Genomic DNA, 19,819 nt, shown 5'->3' with positions numbered 1-19,819 from the left:
ACTATCTGGTTTTCTACATCATTTGACATTGCTTCAATCCATGCCTTCAGCAGTGTTGTTTGACTGTGGATATTCTTGAATTTTTCTTGAAACCACCTCACCTAGAACATGTTCAACAGCTTTAATCAAACATGGCTTCACTAAGGTTTCCCCAATGGGTTGAGGTTTTTTTCCCCCTTAGCAGTTAACTGAGAAACCTTAAATGAAGCTGCAAGATTTTTTTTCCAGATTTTGCAAAGTATTCAGGAGATTGATCGCTCAAGTTAGGGTGGACTGTCTTTAAATGGCGTTCCAACTTTGTGGGTTTTAATGCTTTATTACTTAAAACCATGGACCACTGATCTCAAAACAAAACCTTCTCACTACTGCAATGTTGTAATAATATTAAAAAATTCTAGTAATCGTATTTTTATGTTACTGCGAGTCATATCAGAAATGCAGTGAATAAAATATATCTAGTAGGCCTTTGCTATATTGGGTATTAAATATAATTTCATTTTAACAAAAGAAAATTACTTTAGAATATATTTATGTTCATAAATTTCAGCACACTGTCAAAAGTAATTTGTAACATTAAGTTAAGTTTCTCACCATGAATAAAAAAATGAGATTGTTTTATAACTATCATACCTGTTGGTAAATATCTACTTTTTGTGTTATTTATTGTTTCAGAATGAAGAATTGTTATTGGCACGCTTAATGAACCTATCTATAGTTGAAATACGGTCTTTGTTGTGTAAATATTTCAAGAAAGTTATTGATCTCAGAGAAAGTGGCAGGAAAATGGATGTGCAACTTGCTGAACTAGATGTAAGTATTTTTTGCGATATTATTGCAGTTAATATTTTTAATTACATTATACTCATGTTCATTGGGACTATAAAATGCATGAATTTACAGTAAATGCAAATATATACTATAGATATTGACTGGAGAAATGAGTACTTGTACTGTTTTATTTGTTTAAACTTTACATACAAAAAATGATACTACAGTGTAAGGTCTTTAATCCTGGGTTCTGTGGTTCAGCAAATTCTGTAATCCAGTACCAATCAAGCCATTTTAAATTGATCAGAGTTAATAGTTATTTTCAGTTTTCATATCCATACAGTGTTTCGGGTTTTCTAATAGTATGTTACATTTTACGGATACATTTCCATAATGATTTTTTGAAGGAGACTAATGTTAATCTATTTGTTTTGTTTTTCTGTAGATAAGCTTATTAAAACATATTTTGGATATAATTTTACTGTATATTAATTTTTATTTTATTATTATTATTTTTTTTGGTATTCCCATTAAAACTGTGTTGATTTTCAACAATCTGGAAAAACTGCTAATCCAGCATGGCCACGATTTAAATGTAAAAAAAAAATATTTCTGGGTAGTAACTCTGTTCATTGCTCGGAAAAATGAATTATGGAAATGTTCAATGTTTCTCCTTTTAACAATATTAACATCCGGTGGTTGCTGGAACTAATGGTAAAAATGGCAGAGAGACCATTTCTTCTCGGCATGGCCACCAATTACACAAAAGATGCCATGTCAGCCTACGCTGCTGCCTGTGTTAAAAATATTCAAGTTCAAAAGTTTCCCAAAAGAACTACATCAAATAATTTATGAGCCACTACCCGAATCGTGACTGTCTAGGCCGATATCCAAGCAAGGACTGAATGATGACAACCTACGATTCCACCTTCTTCCCCACTGGAAGGAGTTAGAGTCATAAGCCAATCACAGAGCACCTTTAATTATAACCATTATCAAGACATGGTGAAAACGGACCATGATTTCTAGCAACTTCCGTCCAACACCACAGTTTCGATAAGACAAATCACCTGTCCTCATTTTCATGCTATTATTATTTCACTATCCAAATGTTCTAGAAAATTTTAGAACCATCCCTGTGCCTAGGCATTGGTAATCAAATAAAATAAATATAATAAACATCTATAAACTATATTAAATCATACGAAAATTTAATCAACCAAGCAAATAAGAGATATGCTATAAAAAATAATTTAAAACCTTAAACTTACGTAAAATATGATAATACTTGTGGCTGACACCATGAATCCTTCTAAGCATATGATCAGTTTTTATGAGCAATAGGTGGTAGCACTTTAAAATTAAATGGCTGCAAGTCATTTAACATTTGTGGAGTGGACAAGGGTAAGTTTTTACATGCCTATTACAGCTGCAGGAACCATTCTTTGGTTTTATTGACTCAAAATAATTGCATCAAGACAGTATAATAATGATCATGATTTATTTTGTTTTATTTGTGGTGAATTCATTAAAGTCTGAAGCACAAATTTTTCTTTGGCGACAAATTTAAAGCTCTGTGAAGTTTCTGAAGCCTATTTCAAGCTAAAAATTTGCAATCAAGAAAAAAATAGGGCTCTCATTTCTCCTGTGTTAACTGCATAAATACGTTAAAACATAAAATATAAGATTCAAACTTAAAAAAAAATTTAAACATACTAATAGTTTATAACTTGAACAATACATAAATACTCTTATGGGAAAAATATCATCAAATAACACTAATTCACCTTGATTTTGACGATTTTCCTTAACTTAAAATTAATTCAAAATGTTTGCATAATTTAACAGTTAATTTTAAAAAGAATGACTAAAATGAAAATTAATCTTTTTTGAACTCATTACCTTTACTATTTGTCTCAAGTTTGGAAGCTGAGGTTAACAATTTTTTTGCACATTATCAGTAAATTGTAAAGTGGAAGTTATATTTCCTGTATTTATGTCTTACACTTAATTCATTTGAGTTTATATCAACAGTATTTATATTATTGTTTTTAAAATATGAAATTTGCATTCATGATTATTGCTTTTTTTTTTTTAGCTTGGTCTCAAGGAGAAAAAAGACACATGATATCTGCAGTACCAATAATATGATGGGAGATTATGTTTGAGGTTTGATAAAAGAAAGTTCATATAAACATAAGAAAATAACTAAAAATATTCATTATTAAATTTGTTTTTCAACTTTTTTTAATTTGGAAGTTATAATTAACTATTGCTCTTGAATAAATGTTACCGAGATATACCGCGAAAATGGATTTACGGGTTATTTTTAATAAAATATGGAAAAATGGGTGATTTTCCTTGAAAATTCAAATTTCGCTCTCATTTCCACAAATCCAAACTTTTTCCAAAAAATTAATTTTTCCCTTCACTTTTTACGTAAAGGTAACACAAATTTGATATTTAAAACTGAATCCCAAAAATTGTTATGACCAGTTTAATCACATGATTTGGTGTTAATGTCCATGCATATTTTCATCATAAATTTTAACAGTTGCTGCTAAAAAGATACAGATAATTTGACAGTAGCTCTGCTATTATATTTACTGCTTTTGTGCTGTTATCTTTGAATCCCTGAAAATATACACATTCCTCTCTATTCCTTTGTGTGATGTACTTAATAATTTTTGCTTCATCCCATGATAGGTGGGAGATTGCAGAGCACTAAGGCACATTAGGATTGTGGTTATTAATGTAAGAATTTGTGGTATTGTATAAATAATGCAACCAGTCTCTAAGTTTCTTTTGACTTGACAACGTCTAATAAATCGATGAATGCCGGCTGCACGCACAAAAAAGTGTCCCGTTATGCTGTGTCCCATTACGCTCATTGTACGCTTTGGCCGCATCTATCTCTCTTCCATTCGATTGGAACAACCATCGATTTGACTTTTTCGAGGCACATTAAATTTGAAACACTCCCATTCGTTTCCTACTTTTCCTATCATCGTCCTATCAACAGAATAACACAGATTGGAAGAAGTTAAATAGCAAACATGTATAAAAGTTATAGTTAAAATAATCTGTTCTTTAAAGTAAAAAAATATTTGAATTAATTAAAGGTGCAAATAAAAGTAAATTTATCAATTAAATTGTAGATTGCATTTCACTCCTTCTTTGTATCCATACAAAATAGTTTTAATTCAATAAAAATGATTCAATTTTATTCATAAAAGTATGCAATCATTTCATCAATGTTTTGTTATGACGTTGTCACATTAAACCATTAAACTATCGTCCGTAAACCGACTTTACAGACAACTTTTTTTTTTTTTTTTTTTTTTTTTAAGAATTCTTCTTACATTAGTTATTTTAATTGGTATAATATACAAAGTTACCTACCTAATGTTTTGTGAATATTTGTATGGAATGTGTGTATTAACGTAGATTTGGTACATTCTTGGCCTCATTAAAACCCTACAATAATTACAAAAATCATAATTTTGTAGATTTTTATATTTCTTAATAAGATTCCTGATATGGATGTCGATAAATACCTTAGTCCAATCGCATGTCTTAATACGTCACAGGACATTGTTTAAAAAGCACACTTAAGCAGAAGGAAGTAACCATAATATTACTAGTGTGTTTCTAAAGTCTTTCCAATAAACATTTGTCGGTTTGCCACTTTACTTACTTCATAAGATGGATCGAAGTAGTAACACAGTGATAAGACGTTGCCTCTCATTCTGGACGACCTACCCGACCGCTGTATGTCCCGATGACCCTGAGGCATACTGGCTCTAATGATATCTTAATCGACGGAACAATAAATCTTCTTCCGCTACGAAAACTGTTGCACTGAATATCTACCCTACACTACATGATTTTTCTTACAATTTTTGAAAAAATGTATATACATTGTTAAAAATGGTTTAGTTAACAGAAAAATATTTAAAAAAATTAAAGTTAATGCATATGATGTATATGACAAAATTTTTGGTTGTATCATAAATGATACATCATGCATCTTGAGTGCAAAATATAAATAAAATCACATGAAATCACTATTCAGAAATTACTGTCTTACTAAACACATTATTTTCTGTTCATTTCTCCTAACTGGTATGATATATTTTAAAACAATTGCTGTCTTTCTTGTAGCACAGGTGCACACGACATTTTTCACATTTTGTGTATGAAAGAGACTTGCACGAAGGTATCTTGCATCGCTGTCGAGAATCCATCCAGACTGGCCAATGACAATATCCATCTCTTATATCTGCAGTTGGTACTGGTGCAGCATTTGCTTTTTTCTTCTTCTCTTGTAGTGCATTCTCCAATTCTTGACTTGGTCTTCCTCTTTTATTATTGCTTTGTCCCATGCGACAAAGAGACAGAGCTACTTCTTCTCTGAAGTCACACAGACCCATGTTACTGTCGATTCCCTTCTCTTGAAGTACTCTTCTGTATAGCAACCAGCTGTTTACAAGAGTCAAATCTAAGAAATGATAAAACAGCTTCATGTACCATTTTTTGGATCGTAGCTTTATCTTGTATCTACCAATTATTGAATCCAGCAAATCTACGCCACCCATGTGTTTGTTGTAAATACTTACTACATTTGGACACTCAACTTCTATGATTTCTTTTTTCTTCTTATCGAATCTAGACACTTTACATTTAGGGTTTTCCCCTGCAAATGTTGACATAAGTGTCACAGCTTTATTGTCTTTCCACACCACACATGACAAATCCACATCTTCAACTCTTGTGACGCATTCTGAAGAATAACCTCTTTCTTTCTTGAGAAGTTCTTTCTTACTTGGAACTTTCACTCCAGGCAACCTATTTTGGCGCACAGTTCCCAAGCAGTGAATGCCTTTCTTCTCAAAAAATACCATCAGGCCTGGGGTTGTAAAATAATTGTCAAAATAAAGCCTATGGTTTTTTTTCTCGGGAATCAATCGTCCAAGCCGAACCACTACATTGGCACAGGCTCCAAGGTCTGGTTCACTCTCCAACCTTTGTGACTCATCATTTTCCATCCCAGAATACACTTCAAACTTATAGGCGAAACCTGACACTCCGCTCAAAATAAACAACTTATAGCCCCATTTATGTGGCTTCATAGGCATGTATTGTTTGAGGTAGTGCCTAGCTTTCGTAGCACAAAGTTGCTCATCTAATGAAAGTGATTCCTCCATTGGTACACTAGCAAATTTAGCATTCAGATGGTTTATGACCGGTCTTATTTTGTGGAGGCGATCATGACCGGGTTGACCTGATGGGACAGTATCTTCATTATTACTAAAGTGCAAGTTTGTACGTATGTTTTCAAATCTGTTGCAGCTCATGGTCTCTTGTATAATTGTGTTTCCTAAAGAAGCATTCCAGTATGACCTCGTGTTGGGTAAGTGAACCACTGACATGATAATACAAATTCCAACAAACTTTTTCAATTCATTCTTATTTATCGCTAAAGGTTTGTTTGGGTCTTTTTGGATGGCATAGTGCTGAGACTCTGAAAGTATTTTCTCAAAAATCTCATCTCCAAAAAAATAGTTGAAAAACTGGAAAGGTGTATCCAAATTCATGAAATAGTCTCCTACAGGCACTGGAACTGTGTCCGCATACCAAGCTGGCACATCTAAGTTACTGATCTTCCAGACAAGTTTTCTGGGAAATGACACCTGCTTCTTTGTTGGCTGAAGGCTACCAGTAATGTTACATTTAGGAGTACTTGGACCAGATGTGCTTACAGTTTCTTCGGAATACTGCTCACTGTCACTGCATTCAGTTGAAGCAGAACTTTCGCATGATGTAAGTCGAAATGTTGGGTCTGCATTTGAATCATCAGACAATCCCAAGCTAGATTCACTTTCCGAAGGAAAAATCACACCTGTCTTTTTTCTCTGCTTCATTCCTGTAAAGATAAAATATTTCATATATATTTTAGGCCTATATACACATACAATGCATATATATAAAACTTCTAGTACTGAATAATAAAATCGAAACAATGTAGGCGTATAGTAATCATTTTGAATTTTACAACTTGTAGGTACGAATGTATTTTCCAAACAGCTCTTACTACAAGTTTGAAGAATTGTAGGGCTTCTAATATTATTCCTTGTATTAGAAAACATTGTTTTTGCTTACTTGATATTTCCAGTAAACATATAAATTTACCAGATAATCTTTCTACATTTTTATAACTAAAAATAATATATCTGCCTGTATGAGATTAGTAAATTCATTTTTGGTTAGCATTATAAACAAAACTTCGATAACTGGCATTTTTTAAAAAAAATTATACTATATATAAAGTTTTAAGTAAGTAAATAACAATCAAAGATAAATTTGATGTAACAAGTAATAACTAAATGGCAAGACTAAAACATAGATAAATATAAAATATTTTGACAAAAATGCATGTTGTATCATATATGATACAACCAAAAATATAAACAAAGTTATTGTTTACAACTACAAAACTAAGTATTGTACAGTGGAACACTCTTCTAAAACACTTACCGAAAGCGCGTATAATTTTATCAGTCTTCCTGCGTTGAAGTAATCTCTCTGCAAAAATGTTGAATATGAAGTAAATAGACAAATCCAGAAACAAGCGTGCAGTTTTCCCAAGAGTGTAAAAAAATGACTTGGGCTGCTACCTAACAATTAGGATTAGAACTATAGCTTCCAGCTGGCACGCTGCGTGTAACACGCTATCTATGGTTGAACTGTTTCTCACTAGATGGCAGACGAGCCATGAATAAGTGGTTGTATCATGAATGATACACTATGCAGTGTTTTTTTTCATTGGTTTGTAATCTTTTTGTTCAAGATCCAGGCAGATGCCCAGACATGGAAGATCCATGCCCTGAGCGGTGCTCTCCAGCAAGCTCGCGTTGAGGCCAAGAAGCAGATCATAACCCTCCAGAAAGAGCACGAGGAGAAAATGCATGTTATGTTGCGTCGTTTTGCCGAGGACTCAAGCAGTGGTTCTGACGTTGATTCAGGCATGCATCACTTTTCGAAGGACATCCTTACTAACTTGAGCAAGTATAAGCACGAGAACAAGAATTTGCGAAGGAGAATCAAAGAAATGGAATCTGTTATTCACATGAGTAATCTTGGTATGGATCTTTCTTACATATTATTGCATGAAATAGAGTGCGTAGCTTATATTAAAACACAGCTGATAGTAATGTAAACAATACTGCAAAGCATTGAAACATTAAATTAAATGTAGAGTTTAATCTTCTTAGAACTAAGTTTTTGTTCATGCCATTGATTCCACTCACTTTCTCTTCTATCATTGTACCCAGTCAGTGAGTGTATGAGTTACTAATAAATTATAACTAACATAGCATATGGGTAATCTGTGGATCATTTTATCAATTTAAAATAGTTTGTTTTTCATAGCAGATGTAAAATTTGTGTTTCTTTTATTTTACTAAATAATTAATATTGTATTATTATTCAAAATATTTTTTTTTATCTGAAGAAATATGCAAATTAACATCTCTCTTGAATCTTAATTCAGTCTTTCTATAATTATCTTTGTTGTCATAGCAACACAGTTATGGTTAAAGAAATTTGAATTTGAAAGCCAGATACAAAATAATTAGTTGGAACTTAACATCAATTAAAATATATTAATTGAAATAAAACTGGTTCTCTTAAAAATCTTTATCTAACCAGGCGAGGCCGGGTACAACAGATAGTAACAAACAAGCAGTGTAGTAATGTGGCGAAAATAAATATTAAATAGAAGAATATTTTTGAACTCTAATATGTATTTTTTTTCCATAAATTAGAAGAAGTGGTTATTGCTTTAGATTCAGAATATAAATGTATGGCTTGTTGGGTGTATTTAGTTGCAAGGTGTAGTAGGCATGTAACGTGATACCACAGGAAGGTGGACTTCATCACTTTACCGCTGTTAAACATGCATGCCTCTAGAAGTGGAATTACTATTGACCTGCCCTGAAAATTGTGCACCTGATACAGCTGACTAACAGGCGCAGGTGGCTTGAAGTCTGTCACGGTCAAGAAGCCATGTTCTGTAGTTTTCGACGAATAGACAAAAAATAGAGCAAAGAATTGCTGCATTATTTACCAGTCTTGTTTGATGAGTGAGTTAGGTATTTTAAGGTTTTCAATTCTGTATTTCAGTTCCTACAGTTTGTTATGCATCCAGTCATATATTCTACTGTGTGCATAAACCTGAGATTAATTCAAGAAGCAGACAAAATATGAAACTGTGCAGCAGGCTGTGACTAGCATGTTTGTTAGTGTTCCTTGAATCATATTCTAAAGTTCTCTAAGTAGAGGCAAGATTATATGGTAAATAGCAATAAAATTGATATAAGAGCTAAATTAAAGTCAGTGTACTGCCAAACACGGAAATGGAAATCAATACACTGCATAATACTGAAGTGCAAGGCAAAACACAAAATGCAGTAATATCTTTCTCTGCTGTGTGTCCTATTTTTTTAACTTAAATTTAGCCTTCATTTCATAAATGCTGTTTAAGCTGTTGTTTAAAAACCTAGAATATTATGTACTAAGTAAAAAAAAATAGTTTTTATATATGTTATTTTTTCAAAGTAAAGTAATTAACGGAAAACAAAAATTTGCAGTTAATTAAATAATAATTTTCTGAAATGTTCTGTTGATAGTAATAACAAAAATAGTATTATTGGGAAATTATTTTTGGAAATTTTCTGAAAAATATTTAAATGGAGATCTGAAAATCATATTTTTGTGTTCCCTCCATGATATTTGATGTTTCTGTAAATTGGCATTTAGATATTTCAAGTAGTTTATCAGCAGTTTACCATTTGATTAGATTTTGGGTTATATTCGGCTAGCTACAATGCTGTAAAATTATTTGAATGGCTGGTTGGATTATGTGAGTCTTATTTCAAACACTTTAAAATGGTTAGAACGTTGGTTTTGTTATGTACTCTGCATTTAAAATACTATAAATTAGTGTAAATGGTTAGATAGGTTAGGTTAGCAACATTAAAAATATTAAATGACATTAATCAGGACACATAGTACTTAAGAAGAAACCTCTGTTTGCAATTACAATTTTTTTTTAATTTAGCGGAGAACCTTCTTTAAGAAATTACCATTATTTTAAATAGGGATACGAGCTGCAGGTAGAGAAGTCAAAGTTGTATTAGATAAGTTCAGGGAAGCAGGGTGGCAGATTTGCAGTTAAAACTGCAAAAAAAGTACATGTAAATAATGTTCGTAGGCTTTCACTGCCATTGTCTAAAGTAGCTTGGCTTCTGGGTTGTAGGCACGTCCTTGGCGAATAATTCACTGATGTTTCGGTCGACATTGCAGTAGCCATCATCAGGGAGTAGTTACCTACTGTAAATCAAATTGCCATAAACTTCAACAACATGTAAACCCAGTTTAACTTACATTTACCTATAACAACCAAACAAAGTATCTCCAGAGAGATGACACCAACTGTTAAACAGACACAGAGATAGATGCGCAAAAGCAAAACGTTAAAGTTTCATGATGCACTTGGCTAATATGACACGTTCACTGCTTAACACAATAAAAGTGTTTTGCTATTGTATACAAGTGCCATATGTTGTTAACTATCTAATTTAAAACTACAACTTAAGTTGAGTAGTTAATATAATTTAAAATGGTTTGTACCAAACATATTGATGTACCAAACATAACTTTATAATAGTACAACTATCATAGTTTCTAGTCATAAAAGAAAATAATGACGACTTACAAATTAAGTTAAAATATTGGCTTTACAATTTGACAATCATTAGTTAACTTTCAAATATAGATATAGTGCAGCGATGGTCAATCAGTAGAGAGACAAGAAACAGTTAGTGTGCCTAAATTCATTCAACGCCATGTCTGGTCGGGTCTAGAGGGAAATTTTAGAAATTTTTAGATGAAACTTAACCAAACTACAAATTTTCATACAAATCGTTAGAGCTGTTTCTGAGATGTGAATGTATATATGTGTATATTTACAAGAATTGCTCGTTTAATAGTATTAGATATACTTAAGCCCAATTAAAATGGTACAACATTTTGTGTTTAACACAGAAATATTTCCAATGCCCTTGTGTGTTCAGCGTTGGTATTCGCATTCTTGCGAGTCAGCACTCAGCAACAGTACTGGTGAGAGAGACCAGAAACTTTCAGATCAAGTTTACCTCACTGCTGCACCCAAATCATGTGGTTAGCAATTCAAGTGTTGTAATTGGTAGACATGTGTCAGTAACACTTAAACACTTTAAACGATCTTTCTTTTTAATATTTAATCTTATTAGACAGTAAAAAAGAGCTTCTAAATTAAGAATATGATTATTTTGTTTCTCAGAAATGTTGTTAGTGCCTACTTAGGAAATATGATGCCAGCAGTGCAGTCTGTGAATGGTTTTAACAATTTATTTTGGGGTGTTGATTCTCAAAATGTTATTCAAACATTTGTATGAATTTTCTTTAAATGTATTTAGAAGTATAATCAATACTCTAAAAGTGTTTTTAAATGGTAGTCAAGAAACACACTTCAATGGTGGGAAAAATAATTATATTTATTAAAATTCACTCTTGTCAAAAAAAATTGGTTGTCTGTAAAGTCGGTTTACGGACGATAGTTTAACGTGACAACGTAATAACAAAACATTGATGAAATGATTGCATACTTTTATGAATAAAATTGAATCATTTTTATTTTAATAATAAAAGAATAAATACTTGAAATTATACTAGTAATCAGATTTTTAAAATGCAAGAATAATTAACCTTTCTTGCCGAAATTATTGTTGTAATAAGCAATGAAAACCATATTAACTTTTCACTTCACTTTATAAACAGTCGACGAAACAGTTCACGTGTAGATGACTTGTAACTAATTTTAAAAACTGGCGTTTAGCTATAAAGTTTAAATATAATTATGAACAAGTTTTCATATAAATAAATTGTAATCAAATATCTATCATCAATTATATGAATCACCATAATTTTTTAGTCAATTGTAACATAACCTATTATTACTGCACTCGCCGACAGCGTAACGGAAAACTTAGTAACGGAACAATGAGTGTAACGGGACACAGTGTAATGGAACAATGTGCGTAACGGGACACTTTTTGGTGCGTGCAGCCGGCGTTCATCGATTTATTAGATGTTGTCACGTCAAAAAGTATTTAGTGCTGCTTAGATAAGCTCTATTTTCTGAAATGAATAAGGGCTTTACTATGAGGAGTGGGTATAAAATAAAACCAATAGTTCCAGAACAAATTTGGCCTGTTATCCTTTTATGATATTCATTTTACTTGTACAGTCACAACTGTGCTTTATTAATGTTTTGAACTAATTTTTTCACATCATGTAAATGATCAACAAAGATAATCCTGTCGTGAGCTTGATGTCTAATGGAAATGAGATGGTTTTGTGATAAACAAAAAAGTATTTTAAATAATGGAGAGATGCTTATACAAATAAACAGTAGTGTGACTGTAGCTACATGCTCCTGGTAGAAGGAATTAGTTCAGAGACCAATATATTTGAACTTATCTAACAGTGCCTCTCATGACTGCTTTTTAACAATACATATTAAGCTACACCCACCCACCCTTCCCCACAACACTTTTTATCTCAGTCATCACAGCTGCATCAATACACATCATAAATATCAGTCAACCAACTTGCAAGAAACCTATTCAGCAACAAAAATGTATTTACAATCTACAAATTAGTTTATAGCTGTATAGCTGGAGTTACTAAAACTGAGATAAATTGATGCTAAAATTGTAAACCGGAGAAAAAAACAATGAAGTTAGTTTTGTTTTGCTTGAACATGACAACTGAGATAATTCATTTTTTCACACCCCACTTCTGAGCCGAAGTAACAAATTTGATGGGCTTTATGTGGGGACAACATTACAGTCTTTAGAAATAAAAACACACAGGTCAGGGATGTTGGGGAAGGAACTGTCATTGGCTATGGCTAAGGGACTATGGAAAACTAGGATCATGATATCTTAATTGGGATTAAAACTTGAATACTCCGTAATGCTAGTCTTAACGATAGACACTATGTCACTTGATGGTCTTAAAACCATATCAGTTGATACTTTGAGTCATTTAAGAAAATTGCATTTTTTTGTGTTGTTGGAGGTAATGTCTGTCTGTTTCAGCTGGCGATGAGAGCGGATGCCCTAGTCCTGTCACCATCCCTCGCTGCAACCTGAAGCAACTACAGGGCCCGCTGGCACCCTACACCACAAAAGTTACCCGGCAGAAGAACAAGTTGATCATACAACAACACACAAAGAAGAAATCCAATCAGAAGAGTTGAGTTGTGCAGAAATAATCTTGCTTGAATAAGCGTTACCGGTGAATCTAGTTACCAAAATGTGTCTTGTCTAGCAAGTGATGCTTTGGTAGTCCAGCACAACTCTGGATTAATATAGTAGTTTTGTAATTAAGTGAACCTTTTTAAAATCAATATTTGCAATAAGGTGCTGTCTGTAAATTAATTTTATTTGAAGCACTTTCTTGCTATATATAGCCTGTACACCCCAGAGTCAATAAGACTGAAAACAACATTTTATTAAAATGCAATGCTTTTATGGTGACCCATGGCATGTATTGTTCTATTTTGCTTACATTGAAGTGAGAATTAATGTAATCATAGTTTTGAATCACTTGGCAGAACTAACATAATACTTCAGTCTAAAACTGGCTTGGCCAGGAGGTGATTTACTATTTAATAAATTCATTTTAAGTTTTACTTAGTTCAAGCCAGACTTTTTAGAATATCAAAAGAACAGTATATGTGTGTGTGTATAGGCAGTGAGGTCTTTATAAAATGTAATTAATACTTTAATGTTGCAAATGTTTTAATTTTTTTAGGCAACCACTGTATATACACCCAAAATCACTAACATGCCTTTGATAAAGTAGTATTACTATTTGTAATTTTTTTGGCTACATAATATTAATAATTATAAACTGTTTACTTGACATTTGCCCCTCAAAGTAACACTGTTTCTTTTTCGTCTACATCTAAGTAAATTTTTGATTTCCGTCCATGCACAATGGCAATGACAGTTGTGTAACATTAAACACAATGCAACAAATTAATACTAATATAATGAATTAGCTTAGCCTTTCCTTAATAGTTATTTGTTTCCTTCATTGCCTATTTACTTAAGCCCAATTAAAATGGTACATTGTTGATATTGCATTGAATGAAAGTTAGTGCTCAGCAAGAGCTCTGGTGAGAGAACCAGAAGTTTCAGTGAAAGTTTACCTCATGCCTGTTACGCTGCACTACTAGCAAGTCAAGTGGCATGTTGTGTTTAGACATATTTTGTAAACAACAATGTTGGGGATTACGTCAACAGGTTATATAATAATTTTTTGTTCATAAAAAATGTAAAATTTATGCCTAATTAATGTTATTAATAACTATCTTATTACCCGCTGCTTCGCTCGTGTGAAACTACCAAATACTTAATTTATTTATTATTGGTCTCAAAATAATAATAATATAAAATATGTTTAAAAAATTGTCAAATAATAAATTGGTACTAGATATAATTTTTTTCACTATATTAAGCATTTTATAGGTCAATATTTAACAAATTACACACACAGGTGATAAAAGATAAATGTATACAACAATATTGAGGTTATTTTATATCCTGCAAATTTTACACTGTAAAGATATTTTATGACAGTATAATTTTTTATTTGATTTTACAAAATCTCTTGGTAATCAAAATTTACGGTCTTATTACTCAGAGCAGAAATGCGGATGTTTTCAGAGCTGCTAACTCGAGAGCATGTGACATACAGCTGGCTATGTGAAAAGCAATGTACTGTCAGGTCAATGCCAACAGTTTGTAATGTTTGACCTTGTGACGTGTTGAATGTTACTGCATAGCAAACGCTAACTGAAAATTGCTAGTGTTTGAATTTAAATGGAAAAATACTTGGGATGAGAGGTGTGTGCAGTATAAATACAGCCTCACTCACACCACAACTTGTCAGTATTTTTGCCTTAATCACGTTTTGTTGTAACACAATGGCTTGTCTTGTGCCGTTGCACAGTTTTGGTGGACTTAAGTTGTGCAGTAGCATTATTGGGATTCCAATTTCAAGTTTTATTTCATGGTCTAGAAGACTTGAAACATCAAGAGAATTAAATAATTTTACTTGATAATTAGTAGTGGTAATTAGGTCTACTAATGTGTTAATAGATGTGTATAGCTCTTCGTCTTTATTTTACGCAGTATGGAAGAATTGATTTTCCAGGTTTGTTAATTTGTGGGCACCAGAATCGCTCTTTTGCACAACAAAAAGTTGTCGTGATGAATAAGTTGAGAAGGATCATCTTATGTATTGGTGACTAACTCTTCTACAGTTGAAACCATTCTGCAACGTGATGTAGGTAATTCTATGAGACCATCCTCTTCTAACAGATTACCTTCGCCAACTTTAAGTAAAACTTCGGAAAACACTTGAGCGTAGGTATCACCCTCGAGTTGTACTCTCATGTTAGTTTTTAAAAATAGTCTTTGTATGTCTTTCCAAATATTAGAATTCTTAAATGAAGCATTAATTTCATTGGCCCTCGTACCCCTGACTACCACAGACAAGATTTGTTGGAAATCACCGCAAAATAATATGGTTATGCCACCTTTGGGCCAATCGCGTTTATGGAGATCTTTTAAAGTGGGATCAACTACTTTAACAGCTTTTTTTGTGTGCCCTCAAGAACTTGCCCCATACATTAAGGCTGTCCTCTAGTATTAGCTTGGCTTTCTTACTGTTTGTTGGTATTGCATTATAGTAGCAGTTATTCCGGACAAAGCTACAGCTAGAGCCATCTTGCCTTGTTCTCGTACTTTTGCGAGAATTAGTTTCGCCAATAGGTTTATCCTGTACCACCGGGAGCATCAACAAAAAACAATTCTTTTTTAGTGTATTCCACTCAGTTCAGAATTCAATCTTTGGTGAGTTTAGAAACATTTTTGTGTAAAATCTGCTGATGCATAGTTCTTCAGCATATTATGGAGAAAGAAAACCGTAATTGTGATGAGTATTTTCATTAATAGACACCACAATGGTCTTGGCGGGAACTTAGACAATTATTTAAAAGGTCACTGTTGTTAGCTTCAATATTCGTGCCTGTGTTTCTGGTAACACGTAGTAACCCTCAGATAAAGCTTGGCAATATTTTTTCCACAGTTTGTACCCAATGTGATAAATTTTAAAATACCAGCATAACTGAAAATAAATGTCGCAAGTTTCTGGGGCTACCCCTACTGGGTCTGGGTTCCTCTGGTAGTGTTGTCATCTTCAAGAAGACCATGTATCTGGCAGACAACTTGGAATCTCTGATACTCCACACCCTCTACAGTTTTGAGAGCTCTGAAATATGTGGGTCCTCGTGCTGTTTGCAATAACGGCCGCAAAATTAATACCCATGGTTTGGGTGTACAATGTAAACGCTGCCTGGCATGTGTTTCATAAAAACTGTGGGAAAACCTTCAACCATAAATCCACGATTTCTTCAGTTAAAAACCTCATGTGTGTCAAATGTATTGTATGATGGCACTTCATCGTATAGAAGTGTTTTGGCAAAATAGTCAGACTGACGTAATTCAGAAAAAGCCATAAGAGTGTTTTTTCTTGAATTGTTGATTTTTCTCTTATATTATCTTGGTATATTATCTCTGGCCATTTTCCAAATGAACGTCTAGATGTGTAACTGGTGGTTATCTTTCGTGAATAGGAAATCCAAGGGTACGCTACATAGCTTCTGAATTGCTGATGTAATGACCCAACTGATACTTTGTCACTTCATCTTGATTCTGAAGAGAAAATATAGTTTGGTCACTATCCTTATTTACATATTTACAGATGTATTTGATGGATTTTACATTGTAGCAAGACTCTACATTGATGTGTGCTTTAGATGTTTTTGATAGTGCTGGCAAATATGGAACTACCCATTTGTTGTCGCGAAGTATGATCGGGTGATGAACAACTTCAGTTATGAATCCTCCCTCTTGTGATCGGTGATGACATGATGGGTATCCATCTGCACCGGTAATTGTTTGACTGAGCAATTTCTTTGCAAAATATTTGGTACAGTGTCCATCTTGCATGCATGGCGAATTGTAATTAAGTGCTCCACAGGCACCATGAACCATGTTATTTTTAACAATACAGTATTGTGAAGAGTGGGATCATTTTGTGGGTCAGAAAATTCAGCACTGACAATACTGTCAATTTCATTAGGTGGTATTTTTTTCTCAAGCCACAGAAGGGTGTGTGTGCATGCAGCAGTCTATGCTTCTGCCACTCCACTGAGTAAGTACATAAAGCACTTAACAGGCCCAAAAACATTTTCTTTTGACAGAAGCTCGATAAAATATTTCAGTTCCAAGTGGAAAATACTGGCTACAATGTCATCCCTTTCACTTGAAGTCTGATATGGAAGAAGCTATTTTGTTATTTCCTCCCAATTTGGATTTGTGGTAAATGTGATTAAAAGATCTGGTCTCCGATATTTACATACAAATGAAAATGCAACCTGTGTGCGCTCATGCACATAGCGTGAACCATCAGTGAAAGAAGATAGTAATATCACTAATCGTCAAGAGGTTTCTACATCACCATCTTGTCTTAATGCATCTCTTAAATCAACATAGTTTTCGACACAAATTTTTTTGATTGGTTCGAACAAACAGCAAACATTTTGTTTCAGTCTTAGGATCAATGTAGACCAAAAACTGATTGAAAATACTGCAAATTCGATGAATGTGAATGTTTTGATAAATTCTTACTTGAATAAGGGAACTATATAAAACTGTAGCAAAGAAGTATTTTCGTCATGATTAGTTGTGCCTGTTTGAGGACAAACAGCGAAGTTGTATCCATCTTCTCCACGACAGAATATTAGTGGGTATTTTAGTGCATTAACCTAAACATGATGTGTTTTACTTATCCGTTGCAGTCTGTCATCTCGAGAACAGAGAACAATATCACACTTTTACGCTCTTGGTCAACTAACACAATCACTACTTCATTACTGGTCGTTTCATTATACTGGCCATGGTGAGCTGAACCTGGTTTCGTCTGCACTAATAACAAACTTGTACTCGTAGTGTTTGTAGTCAACCATAGACTCCAATACACTTTTGAAACTAAGTACTTCAGCATTTACAACACAAAGAATGTTTTGAAGCATGTTAGTTACATTATCATTTAAATGTGGTATGTGTTGTTTCCTCAAATTAGCTTGAGCAGTATAGTCAGTTTTTGAAATAAATTTCCAGAAATGTTGGTTCATTTGAGGATAGAAGAAGCGACCTGATCAGATGGTACACTTGCTCTTGAACTTTAAATTTCTGCATATAAGTTCCTTACGAAACTTTATTTGCTCTGAAAGAATCATCTGAAGTGTACTGTTGCACGTACGCTCAAATGTTGTCAAAAAAAAATGTTATGATTCAGGTGCATACCTAACAACAACGATTTTAAGGGCTCAGGTGGTTCTTGAATAGGTTCTTTGCCTGCAGAACAGCACATGCCTTTTATCTCTTTTTTTCTACTTCAAAGCATGACAGTAAGAGCAAACTTTTTAAAAGATGTATTTTCCAACGAAACAGGCAACCTGTAGAAAGCATGTCATTCTGCATCTTTTTCTAAATGCGATTCATGTTGCTCCTCCGTTTCTGACTGACGAATCTCTCGGATACTATGTCTTTCAGCTTCTAAGTTGCAATTCTGATCATTACGCTTTTGGTAATAGCATTCTTGAACAGAAGCAAGTCATTGTTTATAATTATCATTTGTCACATGTTGTTCTTGATCCACAATTAAATAAATTTGGTTATCATGTTCTTTTTGCTGGGTTCTTAAAGCAGATTGTCTCAATCGTTGAGAATACAGCCTGGAATTACGATCTTCGATGCTTTCAGTATCAAAAAAAAACCTGTGTGGTGTTTTAATGATGTTTAAGGCAAGTTTGGCACTCCTCGCTGCTTTCTTAGCTATTGAAGTAGTATTTCATGCTTTTTGAGACGTTAAACGCTACTAATGTTCTTCGCTATTTTCGGTAGCGCATAGAACTGCATGGTGTTTTTGATGAAGGTTAAGGCAAGTTTCGCGCTCCTTGCTGCTTTCTTGGGTTATAGTAGTAGATGCTTGTACTCTCTGAGACGTTAAATGTAACTTGCTTTGTGATGAATATTCTCTGAGCCTAGCCCTTGCATGTTCTTTATCTAAATGGTTGCAAATTGCCCATTTTCTTAATTTTCTAAAGATTGTGATATTTTGGTACTTTTTTTTTGCAATGTTAATCTTTTATATCTATTACATTGGCTTTCACTTGATCGTTCAAGCCTGGATTTTTTTTAGCCTTATAATGTTTTTGCAGAAATACTTGACTTTTTCCAGATGGCATTAGGCAATCTCTATTCACATTACTTGAAAATAAGAAAAAATTATATATTTTGAATAAATGAATTAGTTTTTCAAAAATATAAACATTTTGGCAGCATTAGTCTGAGTTTCGTAAGAACTATTTGACTAACGAAAATAAATTGATACAGGCATGTTAAAAATGAATGAGAAATGACTATCTGTAAATATTAAGGCATTGAGGTTGAACTTCTATTTAGGATTCATTAATTTCCTTTGAAAAAATAATGTAGGGAAAAGTATTAAAAATCAAAGCTCATCATGACATATTGAGTAACTTTTCAGGTTCTCTAATTCTGATACAGTCTCTTGTAAAATAAGATGTATTAAAAAAAAATGTTTTAAGTATAATGTCATACAACCAAATTTACTGCAGGTAAATATGTTGAATTTTAAAACAATCATCTCTAATTTTTTGTCTTAAAAATCTCACTTTTAGCCAATTAAGTACTGATATAATACTAATGCAGGGTGGCCACTCTCAAGGGATTCTCAAATTCCAGGTTTTTTTCCAGGGTTTTGTAAGATTTTTCAGTGATTG

At 33.1% G+C, this 19,819-nt stretch overlaps 1 protein-coding gene across 2 annotated transcripts in view; it reads left to right on the top strand.

The window, feature by feature from the left end:
• The window catches only part of LOC134529388 (kinesin-like protein costa), a 215,075-nt gene that overhangs the window by 173,542 nt on the left and 21,714 nt on the right, over window positions 1-19,819 (top strand). For both annotated transcript variants that reach the window (XM_063363403.1, XM_063363404.1), the window contains 3 exons: window positions 673-810; window positions 7,619-7,910; window positions 12,975-19,819. The exon at window positions 12,975-19,819 is cut by the window's right edge and continues 21,714 nt beyond it. In XM_063363403.1, coding sequence (XP_063219473.1) covers window positions 673-810; window positions 7,619-7,910; window positions 12,975-13,135 — 591 coding nt within the window. In that variant the 3' untranslated portion in view covers window positions 13,136-19,819. The remainder of the gene's footprint in view (window positions 1-672; window positions 811-7,618; window positions 7,911-12,974) is intronic.

The sequence above is a fragment of the Bacillus rossius genome, chromosome 2, assembly GCF_032445375.1.
Source record: "Bacillus rossius redtenbacheri isolate Brsri chromosome 2, Brsri_v3, whole genome shotgun sequence".
Taxonomy (NCBI): Eukaryota; Metazoa; Arthropoda; class Insecta; order Phasmatodea; family Bacillidae; genus Bacillus; species Bacillus rossius.
This window is presented reverse-complemented; position numbering and strand designations above follow the sequence as displayed.